At 46.2% G+C, this 27,684-nt stretch overlaps 1 protein-coding gene across 5 annotated transcripts in view; it reads right to left on the minus strand.

Annotated features, from left to right (window-relative positions):
• The window catches only part of SPEG (striated muscle enriched protein kinase), an 84,886-nt gene that overhangs the window by 22,716 nt on the left and 34,486 nt on the right, over positions 1–27,684 (minus strand). For 4 of the 5 annotated variants that reach the window (XM_007501652.2, XM_056807552.1, XM_007501654.3 and 1 more), the window contains 12 exons: positions 24,193–24,368; positions 23,716–23,804; positions 19,210–19,385; positions 15,904–16,164; positions 10,867–11,025; positions 10,009–10,198; positions 9,592–9,815; positions 6,431–6,550; positions 4,198–4,302; positions 3,283–3,489; positions 1,256–1,379; positions 911–1,086 (listed from right to left, as the gene is read on the minus strand). In XM_007501652.2, the coding sequence (XP_007501714.2) occupies positions 911–1,086; positions 1,256–1,379; positions 3,283–3,489; positions 4,198–4,302; positions 6,431–6,550; positions 9,592–9,815; positions 10,009–10,198; positions 10,867–11,025; positions 15,904–16,164; positions 19,210–19,385; positions 23,716–23,804; positions 24,193–24,368 (2,007 nt within the window). Of the gene's footprint in view, positions 1–910; positions 1,087–1,255; positions 1,380–3,282; positions 3,490–4,197; positions 4,303–6,430; positions 6,551–9,591; positions 9,816–10,008; positions 10,199–10,866; positions 11,026–15,903; positions 16,165–19,209; positions 19,386–23,715; positions 23,805–24,192; positions 24,369–25,707; positions 26,099–27,684 lie in introns of those variants that run through there. The other variant, XM_007501656.3, reaches the window with a different exon arrangement.

Consider the following 27,684-nt stretch of genomic DNA (forward strand, 5'->3'; position numbering starts at 1 on the left):
CTGAGAATCCTTTATAACCCAGTCCTGATGCCTTTTCCTCCAGGAAGGCTTCCCTGCCCCCCGAGCTTAGTGGACTAAGACCCTTTTCCTTCAAGCTCCATAGAGCACATTCAGTTGTTCCCGTTTATCGTACGATGTACTTTTCATGGATTATTTCGTGTTGTTCTTGCCAGGGTTCTCCCAGCCTCCTTCTGAGTTCTAAAAGGACAAGCACGATCGAGTTGAACCTCCCCAAAGCTAGCACAGAGCTCCCTATGCAGTAGGCACTCAAACAGATCTCTGTTAAACTTAATTGACATGAACTGAATCAGTTTGGCTAGAGCTTTGCAAATAGGATGGACTCATTAGTGGCTAGAAACGCTGCAGCCCAGAAACTGGTAGGAGGAACCAAAAGGAGCCTCGGTTCTGAATAGGAAGAAGTCGGGGCTGATCGGGGTGCCATGCCAAGTGGAGACAAATATAAACTAGCCCTCACTGGTCAGTGCCAATTAGCAAGTAGTTTGTACCCGTCTATTTGGCTTCGTTGAGGAGATAGGAAGAGATTTCTGTGTGCTTTGAAAATTTCTTTTATTTGATCTGTTGAATAGAATTGAACTGACTTCTATCCCTTAAATGTTGGCAAAGTCACTTTGAAAAAGATAGCAGTTGGGGCAGCTGGGTGGCTCAGTGGATTGAAAGTCAGATCTAGAGAGGGAGGTCCTGGGTTCAAATTTGACCTCAGATACTTCCTAGCTGTGTAACTCTGGGCAAGTCACTTAACCCCCAGTGCCTAAGCCCTTACTACTCTTCTGCCTTGGAACTGTCGATTAGTGCTGCTTCTAAGACAAAAGGAAAGGGTTTAAAAACGGAAGAAAAAAAAGGCAGCCGAGATCAGAAGAGTACTGAAACAAGCCTGGGGCCCCAGGCTCACCTGCGAGTTCCAGGGTGATGGAACAGGCCTGGGTGCCGTGCCGGTTTCGTGCCGTACAGCTGAGGGCCCCCACATCTCGACGATTCACGTGGCAAATGCGCAGGCAGTACTGGTCATCATCCGGTTGGCTCAGCTCATACATGCCCGCACGGGCTTCCAATAATGCCCCTCGACAGCTGTAAAGGGATACAGAAGAGAGGAATGATCACCCTCCCCTGAGGGGGCCCAGGCAGGAGCATCACAGCCTGGAGGGGCTGGGTGCAGGGAGCATGGCTGACATAGGGCTGAGACCCCCGGGGAAGGGTGCCCCTGGTGAAGATGAGCAGAGCCACTCATTAAAAGCACCTCCTCCAGACGACTTGGGCTTCCACGTGGTTGAAGGTGACAGCGACACTGACTGGCTGCCCCTCTACCACATACACCACATCTGGCTTGTCCAGCACCACAGGGGCTTCTTCTAGCACTGGACCTAAAGAGCCAGGAGAAGAGACAGGGTGAGGCGGGGGAAATCACAGGAGTCCATTCAGAGCTAGAGAAGCATAGAAAAGAATCCATCTTAGAAGCACGGAGAGCAAAGAGCTGGAAGAGATCTTAGAATTCATGCAGCTGAATTCCTGAGAAGCTAGCTTAGAGGCAACCAGTTAGGGGCAGAGCTAGGACCTAAACTAAGGTCCCTCAACTCCCTGCCTGGTCCTCTATCGCTCCAGCTCCCACACTAGGTCTGACAATCCCCCTTCAGCCCAGACTGCAAGGGGACACTTCTGGAAAGAAATGACCCTTCAATTGTTGGTATAAATTATATATGCATGGATAGCCTACATCAAATTACTTACCGTTTCAGGGGATGGAGGGAGGGAGAAAATTTTTCCAGGGGATGGAGGGAGGGAGAAAATTTAGAACTCATTTTTTAAAAAAATGAATGTTAAAAATTGTTTTTACATGGAATTGGGGAAAAATAAAATATTATTTTAAAAAATCATATGGGCATATGCCTGTCCAGTGTTGCCTGTGGGTGTTGTAAACTGGTAAATATTTCCCTAATGGAGGGCAATGGAACCATGACTCAGCCAGAGTGGGTAGAGCCTTGCAGATATGGCCACTGGGAGGACTAGCTCTGGAAACTGATGAAAGGAGAGCCAGAAGGGGTGCTAGCCTTGAGGGGAAGAAGGAACTTGTCACTGGCTTTTTTTTCCTATAGGAAAATGATGGGATCACAGGATAATTGGATGGGAAGTGGTGGGTGAAGAAAGGGATTAGCTAGTTAGCCACAAAGCTTATACCAGCCTTTATAACCAGATTAGAAATACCTTATTATTAATAACTCCCATTTATATAAAACTTCATAGTTTATAAAGTGCTTTCTTCCCAATCACGTTACAAGTATTAGATACGGAAATTTTATAGATAAGGAAACTGAGGCTCAGCCATTCAGAATCCTGCCCAAGACTGGAAAGTCAAGTTGAGATTCAGTTTCTGAGTCCAGCCTCTGTGGCACTATAGTATAGGGATTTGTAACCCTTTCTGGGTCATGGTCATGTTTTTAAACTCTCAAAACAAAATACACAAGATTGAAATGCAATGATCAAAACATTAATTATTTTTTAAGCCCTTGCCTTCCATCTTATAATCAATACTGAGCATTGTTTCCAAGGCAGAAGAGCAGTAAGGGCTAGATAATGGGGGTTTAGTGACTTGCCCAGGGTCACACAGCTGGGAAGTGTCTGAGGTCAGATTCAAACCCCAAACCTCCCATCACTAGCTCTGGTTCTCAATCCCCAGAGCCATCTGGCTGCCCCCAAAATATTAAAAAGTTCAGGGACCCCAGGTTAAAAACTCCAACTTAGAATAAGATTCCCAAATAGCTCTACAGTTTTATAACATTTTATTTCACCTTGACTCCCTTGAATTCTAGTAAAGCTTTCTGTAAAAGGTTCCATGTTGGTCCCAGGTAAGCTAAAGGCGGAGGAAATGAGCTATCCCACCTACCCTTAAGTCAGAGAACCTAGGAGAACCATGAGTAGCCTCAGGCCAGGGGCAGCAGGAGACATAGGACACACACCAAGGTGAGTGGGGTGTTGGACAACTCAAGATCATATAAGGAATCAAAGGAGCTTAGAAGTTGGAGGTGCCCAATCCTTGGTGGAACTAGGAAAAATCCATCTCTTTTCTTACCAGGATTTCTGCTTTTGTCACAACACCCTGCCCAGGCCTGTCTCAGCAAATGGGGTTTTTCTTTCAATCCCCGCCTAGGACCACTTTTCCCTCTGTCACTCAACACCATCCACTACAGGTTCTCACTATTGTTTCTACCCCTTTCCCTGTTCACTGGGGAGCTCAAGCATCCCAATCCCACCATTTGGTCATCCACCTACCCCGTTCCAACAGCTGCACAGGTTCAGAGGCTGGGGAAGGCTTGCTGCTGCTCTTGACTGTAGTGCTAAGAACTCGAAAGATGTGCTGTGCCCCCTTACGCAGCCCCATGGCTGCCCAGCTTGGCTCCCGTAGACCCGAGGCCAGAGCCGTCCACTGGCCTGAACCTACCACTTGGTGTTGAACTGTGTAGGTCAGAGTATCTGGATCTGATGGAGGAAAAGCAGATAAGAGAGACTTTTTTTGCAGGAGGGCTTTCCTGCTCCCACTCTAGTCCCAACACTCTTAGATTAAACAAACCCTTTTGATTTCCTGGGGGTAAAGGGCATCCTCCTGTCCCAGGCTTTGAGATTAAGGGGCAGTGAGGACATACATACATCTGGGTTTCCTTCTTCTCAGGGAAGAAGGAAACATGGAATGTCATCATTTTAGAGCCAGAAGGGACTCTAGAGGTTATCTAGTCCAAGTCCTCCTTTTTAAAATAAGATAAAAATCTGGCCTCAGCCACTTCCCAGCTGGGTGATCCTGAGCAAGGCACTTAACCCCATTGCCTAGCCTTTACCACTCTTCTGCCTTAGAACCAATGCATAGTATTGATCATAAGGCACAAGATAAGGGTCTAAAATAAAATAAGCAAACTAGGAGTTAAGTGATTTACCCAGATGCAATGGAAAATCTGTTTCTTAAGCCTTAACTCCCAGCAATGGCTCACGGCTGATATGGGGATAGAAGGGAGGGGTATAAGCCATGGAAGAAGAGCAATGGTCTCACCAACCCAAACCTCCCTCTCTGTTCTCACCAGCTTTTGTCACTACATTCAACAAGCTTTCCTCAGGGCTCTCCTTAAAACTCTGTGCTCCCCTATGGCAAAACATATCTACCTGGATTCCTGGGGTCCCCCTGCAGCCCTGACTCACCAATGGCCATGTCGACGCTTCTGGGAGGATTCCATTTGAGCATAACCATTCTCCCAGTCACATTCACCACCTGTGGGGGCCCATCAGGAGGACCAGGTACTAAATCTGAAAGTCATAATAAGAAGCAATTCCAGTGAGGTAGGAATGGACCCTGTATCTTCCCCAGAAGAAATGCCAGAGTCATGGGGACCCTCAACGTATCCATGAGTAAATCCTAGGCAAAGGGACATCAATATCACGATGCCATCAATCATCTTCATGATCATTGTCCTGGTCATTATCATCATCATCATCACCATCGTCCTCATCATCCTGCCTCAGTAGACAGTATTTGTGAATTTCTGTGGCTAAAAATACCCAATTTCCTGTACCCCAACTATGTTCTTTTTTAAATGTCTAAATTTTAAGGTTTTTTTCAATTAACAAAAAAAATCTATTTTCTCTCCCTTCCACCTCACTCTCATGGAGAAAAGAAAAAAGAAAACCTTTGGAACAAATATACTCAGGCAAACCAAACAATCCCCACGTTGGCCATGCCCAAAAACGTATCTCATTCCGCAGCCGGAGTCTGTTGCCTCTGGCAGGAGGTGGACAGAGCCTGCTTTTTCATCTGCCTTCAGGAATCATGGCGGGTCGTGATCGGAGTTCCGAAGTCTCTCCAAGTTGTTTATCTTTACAATGTTAGTGCTATTATAGAAATTATCCTTCTGGCCCCGTTTGTTTCATTCTGCATTATTTCACCCAAGGCCTGGCGACTTTCTGTCACCAACTCAATGATAAAGATCTCCAAATTGAGCCAAGTTGGTTTTCTGACCCAACTGAGTCTAGGGAACTCCTCTCCATGGATACAGGTTGACCCCTTCTTAATGACTTGGGCTTTTTTTTATTTTAACCCTTATCTTGAGTCTTAGAATCAACACTGTGTATCAGTTAAGGCAGAATAAAGGTAGGGGTAAGGGCTAGGCAATGAAGGGTAAGTGACTTTCAGAGAGTTATCTTAAGAGACCTATCCTGCGTGGGTAGCCAGGTAGCTCAATGGAGCTCAAGGCCTAGAGATGGGAGGTCCTGGGTTCCAATGGGACCTCAGACACTTCCCTAGCTGTGTGACCCTGGGCAAGTCACTTAACCCCCATTGCCTAGCCCTTACCAATCTTCTGTCTTAGAACCAATACGCAGTATTGATCCTAAGATGGAAAATAAGGGTTTTATTGAAGAAAGAGAGAAAGGAGAAAGCTCTCCAGGGCAGCAATGTCAAGCTCAAATAGAAAAAGGGACCACTGAACTGTACATAAAGATTCCAGCAAGTTGTATGTTGACTTAGGTTTTAAATGTAACAGGATTTATGTTTCACTGCATTTTTATTTATTTTGTTAAATATTTCTCAATTCCATTTTAATCTGGTTTGAGGTTCCCCTTAGAAGTGTTGTGGGCCACATGTGGTCCTTGGGTCATATATTTGACATGTCTAGCCCAGAGTATAAGAGATTGGGTGCTTTATCTGCAGTCACCCAGTATCAGAGCCAAGATTTAAGCTAAAGCTTTCTTTCTCTAGACCAAAATATCTTGTCTTAGAATCCTGCCCTTCTTCCCCCAGTGGTTTGTGGATAGATTCCAGGGGGTCCATGAACTTGGATTAAAAAATGCATCTTTATTTTTAATAGCCAAACTAAATTTTAGCATTTACTACTAATTTAAAAATATTCTGAGAAGAGGTCCATAAGTTTCACTAGATTGCCAAAGAGGACCATGACCCAAATAAGGGTCAAATCCCCTGCCCTATGCAATCTCTAGGCCACTAGATAGAACATTATGTGAGATGTATACTGGGATCCCCATCAGCACATTTGTATTGGTTGTTTGATTCTTGGATGGGAATGCCATTAGAGTTCTTTCCCCCAATTACCCCCTTCTAAAAGAGAAGGGAAAGGAGTAGCTAAGTAGCTCAGTAGACAGAGCACCAGGCCTGGTGTTTGGAGGACTTGGGTTCAAATTTGACCTCAGACACTTCCTTAGCTGTATGATCCTGAGCAAGTCACTTAACCCCAATTGCCTATGGATTCTAAGACAGAATGTAAGAGTTTTAAAAAAATAAAAAGTAAAAGGAATGCCCCAGGAAATTTCTGGACAGATGTGCCATTGCCTTGGAGTGGCCGTCCTTTCTGTCCCAGAGATTTTCAGATCTCAGGCTGGAAAGGAACAATCAGAAGATAATTGTCAAGAAGAAAGTCCTCACCTGTGACATAAAGGTGGGCATAACAGGCAGCCTTGCCCAGCTTGTTAGCAATGACACTCTTATAGACACCAGCATGCTGTGGCCCCACCACTGGAAACACCAATCGATGTACATCCCTGTCTGGGGAGGGAAAGAAACACAAAACACACAGAGTGGGAGCTAAGGAGACTCCAAAGGCTGGGGTTCCCAGAGCTCAGGTGATCCCCTGAAACCTAGTAACAGTCAGGCTGGAGAAGGCTCCAGAGTCAAGGGGTTCACATCCCTTCTGCTGGTACCCACCAAAGGGAGAGAGGAATGATGGAGAGAACAAAAGAATAGCTATCCTGGGTTGGACCCTAGTCTAACCTGCCCAAGACTGACTCCCAAGGCTACATCTCTAGCTCTGATTTTAAGAATCATAAGATTTGGGGGCATCTAGGTGACTCCGTGGATAGAGAGCCAGGTCCAAAGATCCTGGGTTCAAATCTGGCCTCAGACACTTCTCAGTTGGGTGACCCTTAGAAAGTTACTTACTCCCCATTATCTAGCCTTTAGCACTCTTCTACTTTAGAACCAATACATAGTAGTGATTCTAAGATAGAATAGTAAGAGTTTTTTAAAAATCATAAGATTTGAAATGGGAAGAAACTTTAGGGATCATCTAATCAAACTACCTTATTTTACATATGAAGACACTGAGACTCAGGAAGGATATGTGCTTTGCCCAAGGTCTCTAAGGTCACACAGGTTGTCTTCCAGTCTACAGTCTCACAACCTTAAATTTCTGCTGAGGCTCTTGGAGGTCTTCACTTCAAATTATATACATCTAAAACTAGAATGATCATCTTTCTATCATGTTCCACCCTCCCCTCCAAAAAACCAAAAGACCAACCTCTCACCCCCTCCAGTTTTTCTATTTCTGTAAGTAGTACCACAAGGCTCCCTGCCACCAAGCTTAGAGTCATTCTTGATCCTTCCCTCTGCCTTTCCCCCTACACCAGTGAATCATGAAATCTCTTTGATTCTTCTTCAAAAAGTCTCTCTCACATTTTCCTTTACATTTTTATCACAGCCATGACCCTACTTCAAACCTGTAGCCTCCCACATCTGAACGAGAAGAGACTAGAAATGCAGAATTGCAAAATGTCAGAGCTGAAAGGATCTTGTTGTGCTTGTTAAGTAATTTTTCAGGTGTGTCCAACTCTTGGTGACCCCATTTCTTGGCAAAGACACTGGAGTGCTTTGCCATTTTCTTCTTCAGCTCATTTTATAGATGATGAAATTGAGGCAAACAGGATAAAGTGACTTGCCCAGCGTCACATAGCTAGTAAGTATCTGAAGCCAGATTTGAACTCATGAAGATGAGTCTTCCTGACTCCAAATCCAGTATTCTCTCCACCGAGCTGCCCCCACTTTTATATATCTAAACACATATATGTATACATATACACATACATATATGTGACTTATTACACTATCTTGTATTATTAGTTCAGTTTTCATAGATTCATGTCCTATTTCCCCAAATAGACTGGAAGCCCCCTGAGGGCAGGTACTATGACTTAAATATTCCCACATTGCAGGAAGAGAAGCTGGTCTTATACATAGCAGATTCTTGGTTATTTGTTGTGGAGGATTTTGTCTCTGACAATGGAACCAAGGGATGTGCAAGGGAAGACAAGTTAACATAGTACCAAGAAGAACCCTAAGCTTGGAACCCTAAGCTGTCTGTTATTTACAACCTATATGAATTTAGGCAAAATCTCTGAGCTTTACATTTCCTAATTTACGAATTGAAGATACAGACTGGATACTGATGACAATAATAACTGTAGCAATGGTTAGCATTTATATAGTGCTTTAAGGTTTTCAAAGCCCTTTACAAATGTTATCTCCTTTGATTCTCACCACAACCCTGAGAAGTAAGTGCTATTATTTATCCCCATTTTACAGATGACTAAACTGAGGCATAAAGTGGTGAAGTAGTATATGAGGCAGGATTCAAAGTCAAGAGTTTCTTACACCATTCCCATGTTCTACTATGCCACCTACTGAATTTATCTAAACTAAGACCCCATAATTTATAGAGGGAAGAAGGAAATACTGTAGCTTCTAACTGCCCCTATCAGAAAGTTTTCTTTCCCTTTAAGACCCTTACCTCTCCTAAAAATCCAAAGATAGGCACTGTGAGAATTAATTTTCATATACAGTATTAAATTTCATATCAGGACCCTGGAGTAGAAAGTTCCCAATTTCTGCATAGTAGGGAGTATTACTGTATATTCCTGTGTCTGTGATCTGGATCAGAGATTCTATCCAATCTATTGTTTTTTGCATTTTCTTTGTCCTTGGGAACCCCAAAAAAGTCTTCCCTTTTAGCAGAATTTGGTTAATAAATGAAGAGGGGCAGGATTCTTTTCCCACAAATGTGACAAACTTCTGTCTACTTGGAGGTATGGGAAAGGCTGAGGGTTTGATGGACTACTTAATTACTACCCAATAAACAAATATAAGTAACAAGCTAGTATTCTTACCCTAAAATCAGTCTCTTGAGATAATTTTAATCTTAACAGTACACAGATAAAAATTCAGGCACAGGGGCAGCTAGGTGGCTCAGCAAATCACTTAACCCTGTTTGCCTAGCCCTTGCCTGTCTATCTTAAAATTGCTACTAGGACAGAATGTAAGAATTTTTTTTAGATTCAGGCCTAGAACCACAGACAAGGTCAAGGGCATGCAAACTGAGCAGAAGGTGAAAGGAGGAAAGGAATGAGTGTTGTGCCCTGTCTATAGTGGTACCAGGCAGGAGGGATGGATGGCATAGGAAGAGGTTGAACAAAGGGTTGTGGGACAGCTAGATGGGAGAGCCAACAAGTAGCTATGAAGGTAGACTCTGGGGCACCCATTCTCATTCTTCTTAAGTTGTTTGCCCAAGGTCCTTTTCTCTCTACCCTACTGGATCTTTGACCCTGGGTGGATAATGTGTGCAAACAGAACAAAGAGAAGGCTTACAGAAACTCTAAGAGTACCACCAGTGGTTCCTCGACTCCTCTAGACTAGGAAGAAAGGGAACTAGGGCCCTGTAATGATCTCAATCCCTCCCCCATTTGCTCCCCTCCTACTTCCCCCCACTGCCACCCAGGTGTCCTCACGACCCCCTCAGCCAGTCACCAGACACCTACACTGTGTCATCCGACGATCATCTGAACTCTGGATGCGCTGACCATTGTGGAACCAACTGATGGTGGGGTAGGGCAGTCCAGTCACCTGGCACTCCAGTACTGCCTCCTTGGCTAGCCCTACCTCCAGGTCCATCAGTGGCCTGAGGAAATCTGGTATGGACAGTCTCTCCAGCTCTCCCTGCTCAGGTTCTTCAGGGATCGATGGCATCTTCTCCAACTTGGAACTAAAATCAATGGCACAATTGCTTGAAGAAATTTAAGGACCCCACCCTACCTTTCTCTGACTTCTCAGAGACCCTTGAACCAGCTTCTCAACCTGCTTCCCACCCACACTTTGGTAGCCAATCTAGCTAACTAAAGCAAGTATTTGTGGGAGGCACGACCCCCAGATACTGTCAAGGGTCCCACAGGAAATACCTGGGGCCTGAGGTGGATGAGCGTGGTTCTTCCACATAAAGCTGAGCAGAGCAGTTGGCATGGCCATGAATATTGGTGGCACTGACTTCATACAGACCTTCATCCTCGCTGCCCACGTGGGCTATGAGCAGGGAATGAAGGCCCCCTTCATGCCGAAGCCTCACATTCTCATTCTCCTCCACAGGGTTCCCTGAGGAGCAGAGGGGATGATAGTGGGAAGGGGGGACAAGGGAACCAAAGGAAGAAGAGGAAAGAAGGAAAGGTCAGAATTGGAAGACTGGGAGGGAGTCTAGTAAAAAAGGCAGCACAGGAAAGTGATGAGTGGAATCATTAAACACCTATGAAGAAGAAAAGAGGGAAGGACCTAGGTGAACAGGGCAATAAGTCTGGAATGGGGGTAGCTGTGTGACCCTGGGCAAGTCTCTTAACCCCCATTGCCTAGCCCTTACCACTTTTCTGCCTTAGAACCCATATTTAGTATTGATTCTAAGATAGAAGGTTAGGGTTTAAAAAAATAAGTATATGAAGGAGACAGTTAGTTGGCTTAATGGATTGAAAACCCAGTCTAGAGGGGAGGACCTGGGTTCAAATGCGGCCTTAAACTGGGCAAGTCAATTAACCCACAGCATTGACTCTAAGATGGAAGGTAAGGGTTAAAAAAACAAAGAATATATGAAATAAAACTAGAAAATTGGGTTGGAGTGAGACTGTGAGCGGCTTAAAATGGCAGGCTGGGGAGTCTGAATTTTATCCTGAAGGCAGAAAACCCCCGAATATTCTTGAACAGGGGTGTGGTAACATCATTCTCCAATCCATTCCCTATATAGCTACCAAAGGGATCTTCCTAGAGCACCTTACCAAAATGAGTCCAGGTGACAGTGGGTGGTGGCAGGCCACTGATCTTGCAATCAAACCGAGCTCCCCGACCCTCCAACACTTCTACGTCCTCCAATATTCTTGTGAACAATGGTGCCAGTGAGGGTCGAACGGTCAGGCGGGCACTGCAGGTCAGTTCATCTGATTGGGGGGGGTAGGAGGAAGGGGAAGAGGTGAGGAGGAAAGAAGGACAAGCATTTACTAAGCACCTGCTAAGTGCCAGGAACTGTTATGTGCTTTATGAATATCTCATTTGATCCTCAAGTAACCCTGGGCGGTAGATGCTCTTATTTCCCCCTTTTTACAGGTGAGAAAACTGAAGCAGACAGAAATTCAATGGGTCATATAGCCAATATCTGAAACTGCATTTGAACTCAGGTCTTCCTAGCTCCAGGCTCAATTCTCTTATTTACCATGTCTCTAGCCATTTCTAGAAAAGAGGTCAACAAAAGCAGGGGCTTCCAGGCATCTCCCTTCCTCCACAAGGAACATGCTGGATAGAGTACCAACCAGAGGTTGGGTGTTATAGGGTATGAATAGGGGGAGAGAGCCCACCACTCTGAAAGGGACCCTGGGCACAGCCTAGCTGGGACAAAGAGAGCCCTTGGGAAGTGATTTCAACTCTCCCCTCCCAAATTCAATTCACAAAATGGTTTTCTAATATGTGCCAGGCTCATCACTCACTTCTGTATGTCACTCTTTCTATCCTTTCTTGGCTGTCTTTATCCAAATGCCCCAATAGACTGTTTCAAACCTTCTTTTCTCTCCTTTAGTCTCCTTTACTTCTCCCTCCATCCTTTCTCTCAGCAGAGAACCATGCCTTCAACTTTACTGAGAAAATCAAGGCCTTCCATCATGAACTGCCCTTCCCCCCTACTCCAAACTTCAGAAGCTCTCTGCATTGTCCTCTGTTTTCTCCTTTGTAACCCTTCTCCTTTCCAAGGTCAATCCCTCTACTTTGGCCCTTGGTCCTGCCTCCTCTAGAAATTTGTGTCATCAGTTTCTCTCCTCTCTCTCTCTCTCTCTCTCTCTCTCTCTCTCTCTCTCTCTCTCTCTCTCTCTCTCTCTCTCTCTCTCTCTCTCTCTCTCTCCCCCCCCTCCCTCTCTCTCTCTCTCTCTCTCTCTCTCCCTCTCTCTCCCTCTCTCTCTCTCTCTCCCTCTCTCTCTCCCTCTCTCTCTCCCTCTCTCTCTCTCTCTCTCTCCCTCTCTCTCTCTCTCTCCCCCCCTCTCTCTCTTTCTTCTCTCTCTCCCTCTCTCTCTCTCCAGTTCAATCCAATCACTAAAAGCCTTCACTTTATGGAGGCAGCTAGGTGGCTCACTGGATTGAAATCTGGAGAGGGGAAGTGCTAGATTCAAATGTGGCCTCACATACTTCCTAGCTGCGGATCCTGGGCAAATCACTTAACACCTTGCCTACCCCTTACTGTCTTCTGCCTTGGAACTGATACATAGTATTGCTTCTAAGACAGAAGGTAACAGTTTTGTTTTTTAAAGCCTTCCCTTCACCCCTGACATCCCCTCAAGTTATCATGCTATACCTCTTTCCCCTCTCAGAGCCAAACTTCTAGAAAAGATTGTTTCTATTTGTTGCATCTACTCACCTCCCTCTTTCTTCTCAGCCATATGTAATCTGGCTTTTAAATCTAGTATTTAACTGATAATGCCTGCCTCAAGGTTACTCATGATCCCTTAATTGCTACATCTAATAGTCTTTTTCTCCTGCTTCTTCCTTTTTGCAGGCAGCTAGATGATGTAGTGGATAGAATGTGGGAATTTAAATCCTATCCCAGACATCAATTAGCTGAGTGATCCTGGGGAAGTCACTTAACCTCCCTCAGCCTCGGTTTCCTCATCTATAAAATGGAAATAATAGCAGCACCTACCTCATAGGGCTGTTGTGAGGCTCAAATGAGATAACCTATGCAAAGTACTTTGAAAACCTTGAAAGTGCTGTCAATGTGAATTTTGGGATGACTCAGTTTACCTTTACTTTTGAGAAAACCCAGTATTAAGCATACCTATTTTGATTTAAATGTTAAGCACCTTTTTGTTACGGAGGCTTCTCTATTGGGTGAAATTTTCCTCTCAGGAAGCCCAGCTCCTGAGTTTGACCTTTATCTTTAATTTGTTACAGATGACCATTTTCTAATGTCATAGCTGTTGAGTGTTTGGAGGCTTATGCACCTGTTTGTAGTTAGACTTTGTAGGCTTCCCAAAGGTATAAAGAGACTCTCAGGTCCAGTATCTCTTTGGCGTCGACATTTAGCATGGTGTTCTCTCCCAAGGAGGAGTTGGCACTAAGCACTGTGTCTTCTCCCAGGGATACGGTTCCCAGAGCCTTTGGTTCTGTATGGAATTTGATTTTCGACTCTGTGTGGTGCCCAGATTAATGAGCCTATCCCTTTATTTTGATTTAAAAGTGAGTTTTCTGAGTCTTTGGAAGTTCTGTATTTATTTCCAAATTAACAGTGTTCTAACAATGTTAGTTATTATTACTTTTATTGCCTTTGAAAACATGGTTGCTCAGATCTCTCTCCTCCTCCCTTGTTCTTTTTTGGTTTTCCATTCATCACTTTAGTTATGTCCAATATCTTCTGCTAAATCACTACCCATTGCTCTGCCCCTCAAACAGGAGGGTTCCAAGAGGATCTTTTCTGGGCCTCCTTCCCTTTTTTGGTGATTTCATTAGCTTCCATGAATTTAATTCTCATTGAATGGATTCAATTCCCAAATCTTTCTATCCTGCCTTAATTTATTTTCTTTAAAAAAAAAAAAAACCCTTACCATCTGCCTTAGAATCAACTCTATATATTGGTTCCAAGACAGAAGAGTGGTAAGAGCTAGGCAATGAGGGTTAAGTGACTTGCCCAGGGTCACACAGCTGGGATGTATCTGAGGCCACATTTGAACCTAGGACCTCCCATCTCTAGGCCTGGCTCTCTATCTACTGAGTCACCTCACTGTCCGCCAGTAACAGCCTCTTAATTGGTCTCCCAGCTTTTAGCCTCTCCTCTCTGCAATCCATCTTCCACACAGTTGTCAAAATAATCTCCCTAAAGCCCTGGGTTCATAGGTCCCTGTCCTGCATTGGAATCTTTTCTATGGCTTATTTTACCTCTGGGATAAATTTAAAGTCCCTCACATCTGGCTCTCATAATAATGAAGGCATTTATACTGTGCAGGTGGAAAATTTGCCACACCTGAGCTACACACCCAGCATCCTTTTAATTTACATCCTCATTTTACATATGGAGGCTTGGAAGATAAATCTGGCTGAGACCCACACTGCAAGCTCCTTAGGAGGTTGGGTTTTCTGATAAAGCGCAGCAGGCGTGGGTCTCTCTGGCTCTGAGCTCTGCTCACTTGGCTGAATTAACCCCTTTCTTACTTTATTATTATTAAATCCCATATAATAAATACTTTGAGTATTTATTCATTTTTAATCTCATAGTACTTTTAGGTTTCCAAAGTCTTTCCCCTATGTTATCCCCTTTGAGCCTCACAACAACCCAAGAAGAAGGTGCTTTCATTATCCCCATTTTGTTGTTGTTCAGTCATTTTTTCAGTTGTGTCCAACTTTTCATGTTCCTATTTGGGGTTTTCTTAGCAAAGATACTGGAGTGGTTTGCCATTTCCCTCTCCAGATCATTTGACTATTGAGAAAACCAAGTCCAAAAGGGTTAAATGACTTGCCCAAGACCACATAGCTAATAAGTGTCTAAGGCTGTATTTGAACTCACGAAGATGAGTCTTCCTAACTCCAGGACTAACACTCTATTCACTGTACCACTTAGCTGCCCTTATCTCCTTTTTATGAAACAGTAAATTAAGGTTGAAAGTTAGTTAAATGACTTTCCCAGGGTCACTCAGTAAATATCTGAGGCAGGATCTGAACTCAGGGCTTTCCAGTTCCAAATCCAATAATCTATCCACCACACTGCTAGCTATTTTTAAAGTCTTTAATGTGTAACTCAGGTCTCCAGCCTATGTTTCCAGCCTACTCTCTTTTACCCAGGCTACATCTCAGCCAAATTAGCCTACTTGCTGTACCCCCAGTTGGCAATCCATCTCCAGCCACTGTGCTTGAGATTCACTTATTCTTCTCCTCCACTTTTTTAGAGCTCTTAACATCCTTCAAGGCTTATGTCAAGCACTCTCTTCTCCATGAGGCCTTACCCCATCCTCCAGGTTGTGAGTGCTCTCTCTCTTCTCAAATTACACTTATTTGGGTGCACAGAGTGGTTTCCAGAAGAATATAAGCTCCTTAAGGGGCCAAGATGATTTCACTTCAGTCTTAGTGGCCCCAGTGCCTAGCACAATGCCTTGGACATCTCTTATTAATTCAGTTGATTTAATAAATGTTTGCTGGATTTAATGGCTCCATAGATAGAATATAAAAGAGTCCCTTCTAGGAAGGAGCTTACATTCTCCTGGATGGAGAATGCATCAAGGGTAGACTGGGGCCTGGGAGGAAGTGAGAGCTGCTAGGAAGCTGAACTGGCCCCGAATATGTGTGTCTGTGTGGATGGAAGAGGCTCCCATCCTATCTCACCCACTTGCTCCACCAGGAAGTGCCTCTTCTGAGACACGACCAATAGTCCCAACAGTCCCTATGAGAGGAACTTGGAGCTGGCATTTGCTGCTCATCAACCTCTCTGCCTCCCTGATCTTAAACCCATCTCTTCCCTACCAGTCAGGTCCCCCTGATCATTTCTATTCATCCATTCCCATCCCCATCCCAGGGATCCACCTCCTTTGTTCCAACTAGCCCTCCCTGACAATGTTGTCTTCAGGAGGAGAAAAGGAGGGAGTTCAGCGTCTCCACTCCCATCGCCAGCAGCATAGTGATGCCAGCTGCCAACACTCACAAAGGAGATGGGGGCACAGCTCCCAGAAAAGCCCAATTTCCTGGGAAGCTCTGGGGTCCAGGCCTCCTAATGCCTGGGCAACTCCAGCCTCAAACACTCCTCAGAAATCCCCATGCTGGCTCCTGTCCCACCGTAGGGGAAGGGGGCATACCTTTGGCTGTACTAAGCTTGCAGGTATAGACACCGCTGTCATCTTCGTGCACAGATGTGAGCAGCAGCTTGGACTTCCTCCCATCAAAGTGCATCTTACATTTGAGTAGGGCAGGCTGCAGCAGCCGGCCCCGACACAGCCAGTCTACCTCCACGTCTGAAGGGCCCGTGACCAGACACTCAAAGAGCGCCATCTCCCCGGCCCCCACGTTCACGTCCTGCAGGGGGGCCACCACCGCCAGGGACCGACTTTCAGGGTGCGCTGGGGGAGCAGAGGCAGGAAAGAGGAGGGACCGGGGTACACGTGGAGCAGAAAGACACACAGAGTGGGAGAGGGGGCATAGAGAGACACAGACAGACACACAGACAAGTAACAGAGAGAAAGAGAGAGAGATGCAATTTGGTCCCTAAAGAAAGGGAAAGTGGGGCCAGGACCCAGGCGGGAGAGAGCCAAGGGGCCTGGTGCCAGCAGAACAGGTCGGAAAGGCTCCAGGAAAGGCACTGGTCCTACTGGGGGCTGACCTAGGCTGGGCCTCAGTGAGGGAAACATAAGAGGGGGGATGGAGGAAGGGAAGGAAGGAGGGAAGAGGGCAAGACCAGATTGTTGGGGGGGGGGGGGGAGGATTTGTGCAGCGGCGGCACAACAAACAACCACACCAGCTGGGTACAAACCAGACTTTATTAGAGCTCAGGACCAGGCATTACCAAGTGCTCCGAGTACCCTCCCACATCACATGCCTGGTGACCCCATCCCCTTTGGCCCCCCAAAACTGAGGCAGAGCTTGTCCTTGCTGGGCAGAGCCAAGGGTAGCTACAGATAGGCAAAATGACCCCCCAATCTGACCTGCAGACCAGAGGGGCCTGAGCCAGCATGGCCATCGCCATCGGGTGCCCATACCTCCCTCCTCATCCTCACCTAGCCCAGGGTCCCAGGAGCCAGAGAGGTGTTTGGCTTTTGGTCACTTGGGGAAATGAAAAGGTTTTTTGTGCCATTTGAAAACTACTTGTGGGATGGTCATGGTCCCTACCCTCCCTCCAGAGCCTGAAGTGGGGGCAGGAGAGGAATATCAACAGAGACCTCGGTCCCTGGCACACTTCCACGTGCCCCCTCCACCACTGACTGTGCTTTTCCCTAGAATGGTCCTTGATGTCAACCAGCAGGGATTCCTCCATCCTGTCCTCCCTGCCCCTCTCTGCCCAGGAGGGATGTTCTCTGTGCCACCCCACCCCAATGGTACGACAGACAGAGACCAACATTTAGACAGTGCCCCGAAGCAGCAGCAAAGGCAGCCCATGCACTTGGTGCTCCCACAACAAGGGGCGGGGGGTTTCAATGCCCCGACTCAGCCCCACTCCCCACCCTACACACGGTCCGACCAGGGGCTTCGGTGCCCGCCCGTCCATGCGTCCACTTGGGGAGGGAAGGGGGGAGCTCCGCTGAGCCCACGGGCAGACCCGGGGCACCCCACGGGGCGGGGAAGCCGGGAGGCCAGGGGTCCGGGCCGGCTCGCCGGTTGGGTCTGTGGGCAGGAGGCAGTGAAACAACGAGGTCCAAGTGGTGCCTGAGCCAGAGGCGTGTGGCACGAAGGGCAGCGGGAGGGAGGGCAGGCGGCCCCCTGAGCTCACTCGCCTGTGTACAGACAAAAACCGCAGTCAGCAAGCGGCAGGTTAGTCTGGCACACACACTCACACGCACACACACCTGGGGGACAGGGGACCCAGGCAAGAGGAACTCCAAGAAGCTGCTTCTAAGGCAACGAGTGGGTTCTACCAGGAGAGGGCATCTTGCCCCCACATCCCGAAGTACAGGCCTCAAAGGAGATGGGTTGGGGGAAGGCAGTGGCCTGGAAAGAGGGTTCTCCTTCACCAAATCTGGGAAAGGGTGGGCATTCAAAGACCTGGAGAGTACCAATCACTGCCTATGAGGCTTAGAGGCCAAGAAAGAACATGTGGGGAGGAGAAAAGCACTCAACACAGGTTAATACAGAAAAGCATGGCAGAGATAGGGGCCACAGCCAGGGGGAGACTGGGAATAGGGCTCCAGGTCTGGGGAGAAAGGCTTGGGCTCCTGGGAGGGGATCACTCAGGAGGAGGGGGCCATTGTAGTGGGGCTGACACAGGGTAGAAAAAGCAAAGAAAGACGCATCTGGTGGAGGCCAGGCAGCAAGGGCCAGTGGCTAGGAAAGCTGGAAATACCTTTCCCCATGGCAAACACCACCATGGTTTCACCAAGCCTAACATGGGTATTCCAGGGGGGCATGAGGCAGCCAGGGGAACAAGAGAGCCAGGACTTAGATGAGCCAGGGACAAGGATGGTCCTTGGGTCACTCAGCCAAAAACTAAGGGGGACCAAGGGAAGAATGAGGAGGAAGACAGGAAGGCAAGAGAAGGAATAGTGTGCCATCATCTCCTCACTTCAGGGTTAAAGATTCAAGCATCAAACTGGGTAGAGGGCAGACCCACAACTCCAGCCAGCTCACCACCCATCAACATTACTTGTATTCCAGTTACCCACATCCTATCATCTCTGACCCCAGAAAGACCCACATGACTAGAGCCACTTCCACTGCCCCTGCCCAGGCTCTAGGCACCAATGCCCCCATTAACCTACTCTCTGCTATGCCTAGAGCCTCTTGTGACCCTGAGATACTTCCTCCCATCCCCACAAGAATCACTACGAACGGGTCCAGTTACCAACCCCCCTGCACAATATACCACAATGATAACATCTGCAAAACACTACAACAGTAAAAATAAAAATGGGGGGTGGAATGGGGAGAGGTGGAAGGAAGGAGAAAGGAAGACTAGGAAATCTGGGTGAAGAGAGAGGAAAAAGAAAACCAGCAGGAGTGTGAGGGTGTAGGGGACAGGAGGAAGGGTGTTCAGGAGAGCTCAGGGGCAGGCCAGCAAAGAGTAGGGGGCAGGGGGCAGAGGGCAGAATCTGAGGTCTTGACTGAGACACAGTATAATTGAAGCAGCATTGGACAGTGAGTCAAAAGGTCTTACTTCTTCTAGTCTTTGCTCTATTACTAATTCACTAGGTAAACCTTCGTGGAATCACTTCACCTCTGCCCATCTCCAATAAGGGTTTAGAACCAAGTGACCACTGGGGTGACCCCCGGCTCTAGCATGTTCTCATTCTAAAATAGTAGCTCTGGAGGAATGAGGCACCCTGAGTAAAAGGCGATGTTGGGTCCCTGGGGCTCCCTATGTCAAACCATTCTTCCTGTCTCTTCTTAGGGGGCTAATGGGCCTGGGGAGAAGAGCCACTGGAACCATGAAGAGAAGAAGCATGCAAGAGGTTTACCTCTGACCTCCAGCCTGGCCTCACATTGCCGGGTGCCATATTCATTCACGGCCTTGCAGGTATAGAAGCCAGCATCTCCGCGTTCTGCTGCCAGGATGCGAAGCCGACACAAGCCACCCTCTGCCTCCTCTGCAAAGCGTCTTTGGTCCGGGCGTACTGGCTGGCGATTCCGAAGCCTGCCATGGGGACAAGTCCTTCAGCCTTGGGATTTGGATTCCCACCTCCTCCCCTACCTCAAGGTGCCCATGACCTGAAGCCCCAAGTGGACCAGGTACCATGCAGACTGCAAACATTTACAAGGTCCTTGAGATATTCATTGTTGAGTTTGTAGCCCCAGGGCCTGGAAAAGTCCTTGGTACTCTGAAAACACTCCATAAATGCTTGTTACTAGACCCTGGGTCTACCAACATGCAAAGCCCTATGATGAGTGGGGGCCCAAGGGGAAGTGAAGTGGATGGACACAAAATGACGCCATCCCCAACTCTACCATTCCAAACCCTACAGGATGAGACCCAGGAGCTCTCCAGCCCACACTAGTTTTGTCTTCCTCTGAAATCCTCTTTCACTTATCACCAGGAACACAAAGCATTTAATTGTCCTATTTCGGAGAGCTTTTGCCTCATTTCCATGAGATCATAAGCTTCTGGAGGGAAGGGACTGTGCCTCAGAGTTCTCTTAGGGTCAGCATGACCTACTAGAAAAGCTCTGGAGGTTCACAACTACAATGCCTGAAGACTCACGATTAAGCACCCTACCCACCCACCTCTAGACAGAGAGCTGAGGAACTCAGACTGCAACTGAGGGAGAGGAAGGTCTAGACAGAGTCACAGAATCCAGACATAGATATACATGCCAACACGTACATCTATGTACATGTCTGTAGCATGCTTCATATATACACATGTCTCTATCTACACTGAGATGCCTTTGTATTCTAGTTCTATATACATATGTATTGTGATGATGTATGCCCATGGGAATACATATGTATTATACTTCTATATAATTATAGCTACATGTGTGTGCATTACATTTATATATCAATGTATATGTGCATGCATACATTTATCTGTACTTACAGGAATACATACAAATGTGTATTATATTTGTATACACCTATAGATATCTACATACATATTTTTATTTACCAATGTATAAACTTATATATGGATGTTATCTAGACTTATAGGTATGTGTATTACGCTTTTATATACACCTATAGGTGCATTCTTTTTTTAGTTTCCAACATGTAAACATATATATGGATGTTATCTAGACTTGCAAGTATGTGTATTATATTTATATATACCTAAAGTTATCTACATATGCACTACCTTTTAATTTACCAATATGTAAACACATATATACATATGTTACATATAGGTATGTGTTTTATTATACTTGAATATGCCTATATATCTATATGTAAAAACAAATGATTTATCACTTGCTTACATGGGTACGATATGAGGTTTGGGTTTTAAAAGATTATTATAAAAATGAATAATATGGAAATAGGTTGTACGTGATAAGACCTGTATAACCCAGTGGAGATGCTTGTCAGCTTTGGGAGGGGGAGGAAAAAGAGGAGAGAGAGAACATGAATCATGTAACCATGGGAAAATATTTTTTAAAAATAAAATTCTATTTTTCAAAAGTTATCTACAAGTGTCATTTTTTTTATTTACCAATACGTAAACATATATAGTATGTTATCTATACTTAAAGGTATGTGTATTACACATATATACACCTATAGATATCTATATGCATATTGCTTTTTATTTACCAATACGTATATGTATATATGTTCTCTATACTTAAAGGTATGTATATTGCATTTATATATACATATAGATATCTACATGTATTACTTTTTTATTTGCCAATACATAAACATACATATTAATCTGTCTACACAATGGGTATATATACACACACATGACATTTTTATATATGTATTACTTTTTAATATACCTATATGTCGTTACATTATCTATACCAATCGGTACTTACACACACGTATTCTATTTCTATATAACTCTCTGTTTACACATATGCATGATGTTTATATATACCTATGTCTCTCTACATATATGTTTGTGTTTATATATGTGTGCATGTATACTTATTTGTATGTGTATGTGTGTGTGTGTGTGTGTGTGTGCTTGTGTGCACAGCCAATGTGGGGATTTATTTTACTTGACTATACATGGGGTTTTCTTCCTCACTTTCTCACTGTTGGTGGGGGGAGTTGGGGAATGGAGGGAGTCAGAAGAGAATGGGAATCTAAAAATAAAGTGGAATTGAATTTAAAAAAAAAAGCATGAGGTTAAGCTCTGACCTTGGCACATATGAGCTGTGCAACTTTAAGCAAATTACTTAACTTTTCAGAGCCCATTTCCGTACTTAACGTCGGGATACTAATATCTACTGTACTGAAATCACAGGGCTGTTGAAGATCCAAATGAGATAATGGGGGGGATGAATAGATTTGGTAGTTTAAGCATTAATTATTAATGCTAAGCAGTAGTTTCATGCCCTTCATTGAAGTCCTACTCTACTGGCTTATGGTAGCAAGAAGAGCTCTACCCCACTGAAGAGGCTTTCAAGATGGCACCAGTAATGGCCTCAGATATATCTAACATCCTAGAACTGGTTTAGCTACATTCAAGGAGACTTACCAGCATTAAATAATAAATTTATTTTTATAATATAATTTTATTTATGCCATGTGGCTACAGCAACTCACAAAATCACAGTATAACTGCAGGGAAGCTGAAATGGGCCACAGAGAAATCAGAAATACTTCTATAAGCATTTATTAAGCATTGACTGCACACAGAGCCCAATGCTAATGGTGATACAAAATTTAGATAAGATGTAGAGAAATAGAAAACAATTTGCTTCAGTAGGGAGGGCCCCATTTCCCCACCCATCCACCCACCAAACAACCTTCTGAATCTTTCAGACATTAAAATGTACTATTCTTATTCATTTTGTTTTAGATTTTCCCATAAACACACGTACACACAATGTCTATCACTGTGCTGAGCAAAGAGCACAATTTGACAAATAGTGTTGGATCAAAGGAAGTGGTATGGAAATAAGGAAAGGGTACAAGAATTTATTAAGTATCTACTATGTGTTAAGCATACTTCAAAAAAGTAACTGATTTCAAGTCAGAGAATCAGGGTTCAAATCCCACATTTGCCAGTTATTACCTCTGAGAGTTTGATCAAATCATTGGAACTCTGGACCTTGTTTTCAAGATGAGAGGATTGGAGTAGAAGCATCATGAAAATGCTAAATTTGGAGTCAAGAAGACATGGGTTCCAATCCTGACATTCTGACATTTACTAGCTATGTGACCATGGACGAGTCACTTCACTTTTTTAGTCCTCAGTTTTCTCCTCAATAAAAAGAGGAGGTTGAACAAGACAGCTGTTAACATTCTTTTTAACATTAAGACTGTCTGATTGATTGGCTCTAAGGCACCTTTTATATGTCCTAGACCCTTTTGGCAGCCTGGAAAGCCTATGGAGAACCTCTTTTCAGAATAATATTCTTAAATGCACAAAATAAAATACATGGGATTACAAAGGAAATGAATTGCATTAAAATAACTATCAATTTTTTTAAAAGTTCATGGACTCCAATTCAAAAATCCCTATTCTACAGAATGGATACCAGCCACTGAGGAAGGAAAATTTCAGAAAGGGGTCCTAAGAAACACTACTAAATGAAGAGAGAAAGTGGGAGAATTTAGGGTTTCTTTATCCACAACTGAAGGAGAGACCTGTTACACTCTCGGTGATGATGGTTGGGTTGGGAGGAGTTGACTGGAGTAGTAAATTAGACTTGGTCGGTTACTACATGGAACTGGCCAGCTAACTACCCCTCTACCAAATGGGTCAGAGTGGAAGCAGAAATGTTTCTATAAATATTTATTAAACAGCTACTGTGTGCATATCACAATGTCAATTTAGATAAGATATGGATAAATATAAAATCCATCTATTTCTTAGGAGAGAACTATATCTAGGAATAAAAAGCTTTTGGAGATCAGAATTTCCTAGAATTCTTAGAAATCAGAATTTCTTCGTCTGACCCCCCACCTCTTATTGGGTTTATCCCAATTCTCTGAGGATGACACGGGAGGGTGAGACAATAAATTATGGGGAAGAACCCTGTGTAGGCTCATGGCAAGTTATATATATAAGTCCACCCCCTGCCATCTTTAACATCCCCAGGATGAATTGTGTTGTCTCTGGTAAGGGTTAAAGAGTTAATAAAGGGGGCAGCTAGGTAGCTTAGTGGATTGAGAGCCAGGCTTAGAGATGGGAGATCCTAGGTTCAAATCTAGTTGTGTGACCCTGAACAAGTCATTTAACCCCCATCACCTAGCCCTTATCACTCTTCCACCTTGGAACCAATGCTTAGTATCGATTCTAAAGCAGAAGGTAAGGTTGTTTTTTTAAGAGTTAGTAGGCCTTGAGTACTTACCAGGAGACAACAGGCTTGGGCTCCCCCTGCACTCGGATGCTCATGGTCACATCCTGGCCCTCCCTTACTGACTGGTCCATGAGTGAAACCTAAAAAGGGGACTTGAGGTGATACGAGGTAAGGATGACCAGGAAAATAGCTTCTGAAGTCAAAGGATGAGTAGAGAAGGGAGGGGATGGGCCATTCTTCTATAGCCAGGGGAAGTCAAGGACTGTGGGGGGAAAGAGTCTAGCTATCCAAGTAAGGACAACTCTATTCTCTAGCTGAGAATAGGCATTGAGGAAGGAACAAACTCTTATGGACAGAGATCTAGGGAAGTGCCAAGGGTATATATAGGAGGGAGGAGGGAGTCCCTTGTCTCTGGGGCTATGCCAAGAACTAGGGCTGACCTACAGGATACAGGAACAAGGGCTCCAGGGGCATTCACTTCAGATCACTCCCAGCTGAACTAGTCAAACTTGCTTTTGGGGATCTAACCTTGAAGATGGGGGGAGCCCTGGAGCTGGTGTCTGGGGTGCTTTGAGCCTGGCTGGGGCTGAGCTTCATGGCAGAAGTTTTGTGCCAGGCTTCCTCTGGTTCTGGAAACTCCTCAGGAGGACTCAGATACTCTTCATCTGATGTGATGGGGCTGCTGAAAGGGGATTTGGCCCCTCCTGGAGAAGATGAAGAGAAGAGGAGAGGGGAATGGAAACATTAGAGGAAGGAAGAGAACAAAACAGAAACTGTAAGAATAGATCAGTCTCAGGGGCAGATGGGTGGCTCAGTGGATAGAATGCCAGGTCTGGAGGTGGGAGGTCCTGGGTTTCAAAATGACCTCAGATACTTCCTAGCTATGTGACCCTGGGCAAGTCATTTAACCCCTATTGCCTAGCCATTACCACTCTTCTGCCTTGGAACCATATACAGTATTAATTCTAGGATGGAAGGCAAGAAAAGGTAAGAGGTTTTTTTTTCAAAAGAAGAGATCAGTCTTGGGGCTGGGGACAAGGGAATCTTAGCTGCCCTGGGTTCAAAACCACAAAACCCAGACCCCCCAGCCTGAAGGAATAGAGACATCACACACACACACACACACACACACACACACACACACACACACACACACACACACATACACACACACCTTACAAGTGCCCAGGGTCACTTTGATCTGGGGTAAAACACTTTGCTCTTTGGCCCCAGCTTCCCTGTATCTCAAATGAGAGAGCTTGAATGGAATCCTTTGGGTTCTTTCCATCTTGAATTCAAAACAAAGCTTAAGAACCCAGGAAACCACCACTAGGAAGAGCTGGGATACATGATTTAGAAGACCAAGGACTCTTCACACTGGGAGGATCAGAGACTCAAAGGAAACTGAGAAGCTGAGGCACCAACTTAACAGGCTTCTCCGTGAAGGGGCTGGACAGAGAGTTAGATGCTGGGAACTAGAGGAGGGCAGAGCGAGAGGCCAAAATGGCAAATCCCAGTCTCCTAAGAGACTCCAGGGGCTCCAAGTGGCTTTGAACCCTGGAATCAGAGGCCCCCTTGAAGGCTGCCGCTCCCTCTCTGGATGGGGGTTCTGGACCTCCTGGGAAGACTAGACACACCAGATATCCCCCCTCCCAATTCAGAAGGCAATGCCAGGGACATTTGTCCTGCTCCTCCCCCCAGCTCAGCTTCCTACCCCAGAGACACCTGCTAGGGGACCCGATCCCAAAGTGGCAAGGGGGCTAGGAAGTGGATGGGGGGACGCCTAGGGAAGGTGAGAGAAAAGGTAAGCTTTCCCAAGGAAGGGGTGCCTCTTAGGGGCCCCAAGCCCAGAGGCCCTCCCCAATAGCTGGCCTGGGGCCCGGGCTGGCCCTGCTTGGCTCTGATCCGACTGCCAAATAGAGACAGGAATCAGCCGCTACCAGCTCCCTCCAGCCCCTCCTCCTGACCTCCCTCCCCATCCCCCCCCCAAGTCCCTCCTGGCCCTGCCTTCTAGTCACCCGGCCCTGGTGCCCCCCAACTCACCCAGGGAGCACATGGGCTCCTGCCTGTGTCCTGCCGCCTCTAGCCTCAGCTTTTGCCCCCTCGTGCCTGGTCCAGAGTGGTCTGCAAGGAGGTGGGCTGCCCACCCCCGTCCCTGCTCCCCTGGGAGGACAGAGCCCAACCCAGCCTAGCCTAGCCGGGGCCCCACCGAGATCCCGTCCCGAGAGCCAGCTCTGTGGGGGGAGAAGGGGAGGGGGGCCAGGGCAGCGTCTGGGCTACAAGGAGGCAGCTGGCCCAGGAGGGTGACGGCAGCAACGACGGTGCCCGAGGAAACCATATGCAGCCAGAGCCGGAGAGAGGAGAAAGGGGAGGGCAGGGAGGGAAGGGAGGGACTGCCGGATTTAGCCACCCCTCTCATTCCCCAGCAGCTGTGTCTGTTCTTTCTCTCCTGACGGGCCCAGGACCCTGACACATATGGGCATCTCCCCTCCTGGCGCTGCAGGGAGAAAGGTCTTGGGAGGAGGCCACCCCCATGCCACACTCTCCGCCTCTTGCACCTCCCTGCGAAGCGCCCCATTCCCTAAAGGCAAGGGGCACCAACAGAGAGCACCACAGACTGCTCTAGCCCAGACTGCATTGGCAGGCAGCCCCACCATGCCAGCCCACTTTCCACTTCCAGAATTCAGTGGATGGAAAGACCGATGGTAGTAGAGCCCTATGACGTGGCTCCTTTGGCTTACAATCTATGGAAGCTGGGGCAAGTCCCTTAAACCCTGGGCCTCAGTTTCCTCATCTGCAAAATAAAAGAACTAGACTGGGCAGGTCCAACCGGAGGGCTCTTCTAGCTCCAAATCCTGATTCAGGACAGCTAGGTGGCTCAGTGGATAGAGCACCAAGCTGGCAATCAGGAGGTTCAAATCTGGTCTCAGATGCTTTCTAGCTGTTCCACTTAACCCCCACTGCCTAATCCTTTCTGTTCTTCTCTCTTGGAACCAATACTGGTATCAATTCTAAGACAAAGGGAAGGATTATTTTTTAATGAAATAAAAATAAATTCCAAGATTCTATGCCATGGGACCCCACTCTCACCACAAAACTTGTTGTCCTGGGGGCAGCTGGGTGGCTCAGTGGATTGAAAGTCAGGTCTAGAGATGGGAGATCCTAGGTTCAAATCTGGCCTCAGACACTTCCCAGCTGTGTGATCCTGGGTAAGTCACTTAACCCCCATTGCCTTGTCCTTACGGCTCTTCTGCCTTGGAACCAATCCTTGGGATCAATTCTAAGATCGAAGATAAGATTTAAAAAAAGAAAAACTCATCTTCCTCCAAGTGCCCTGGTTTATCTAGTAGATGGGACTGGAACAGATGCCCAGGCCTTGTTATTACCCACCCCAAGAAGGAAAGGCAGGAATAACAGGGGAGTCAATATTAGGTTTTATAGTCATCTACATCTTACCTAAACATGGTCTATCCTTTAGCACCATGTCAGGCACAAAACTGGCACTTGAACTTGAAGGTCCAAGGATTAATCTCTTTCTCCCTTCACCAGAACATGGCCCAATTGGCCAGCCCAAGAGCTATCCCCAGCCATTCCATTCCCACAGCTGGGCCAGCGTCCAGCTCCCTCAGGGCTAGCTCTGCCAGGAGCACCTGTTGGCAACTTGTCCCCACCCAACCCATACCAGCCTGGGCCTGGAGCTAGCAGTCTTTGGAAGTCCTCCTCCTTGTACCATGCTAGCATGGCAACCTTCTCCTGTTTGGGAGAATGGGTATGGACCAAAGGAGAGAGGGCAGGACTGGGCTCTCCTCCGCACATGAATGAGCCCCCAGAGTGACACATCCTCAATGGGCCTTGGATTTTTCCAGTGATGATGGCAGGGAGGGAAGAAGTAGGATTGGGAGGGGTAGTAAGAGTAGGGTGATACAAATGGAGAGAAAACTGGTGATGGAAACAGAGGAACCAGGTTTACCTCTCAACTCTGCTCCTTACTAACTGTGATGGGAGGACAAGGAAGGGAGC

Source organism: Monodelphis domestica, chromosome 8 (assembly GCF_027887165.1).
Source record: "Monodelphis domestica isolate mMonDom1 chromosome 8, mMonDom1.pri, whole genome shotgun sequence".
Taxonomy (NCBI): Eukaryota; Metazoa; Chordata; class Mammalia; order Didelphimorphia; family Didelphidae; genus Monodelphis; species Monodelphis domestica.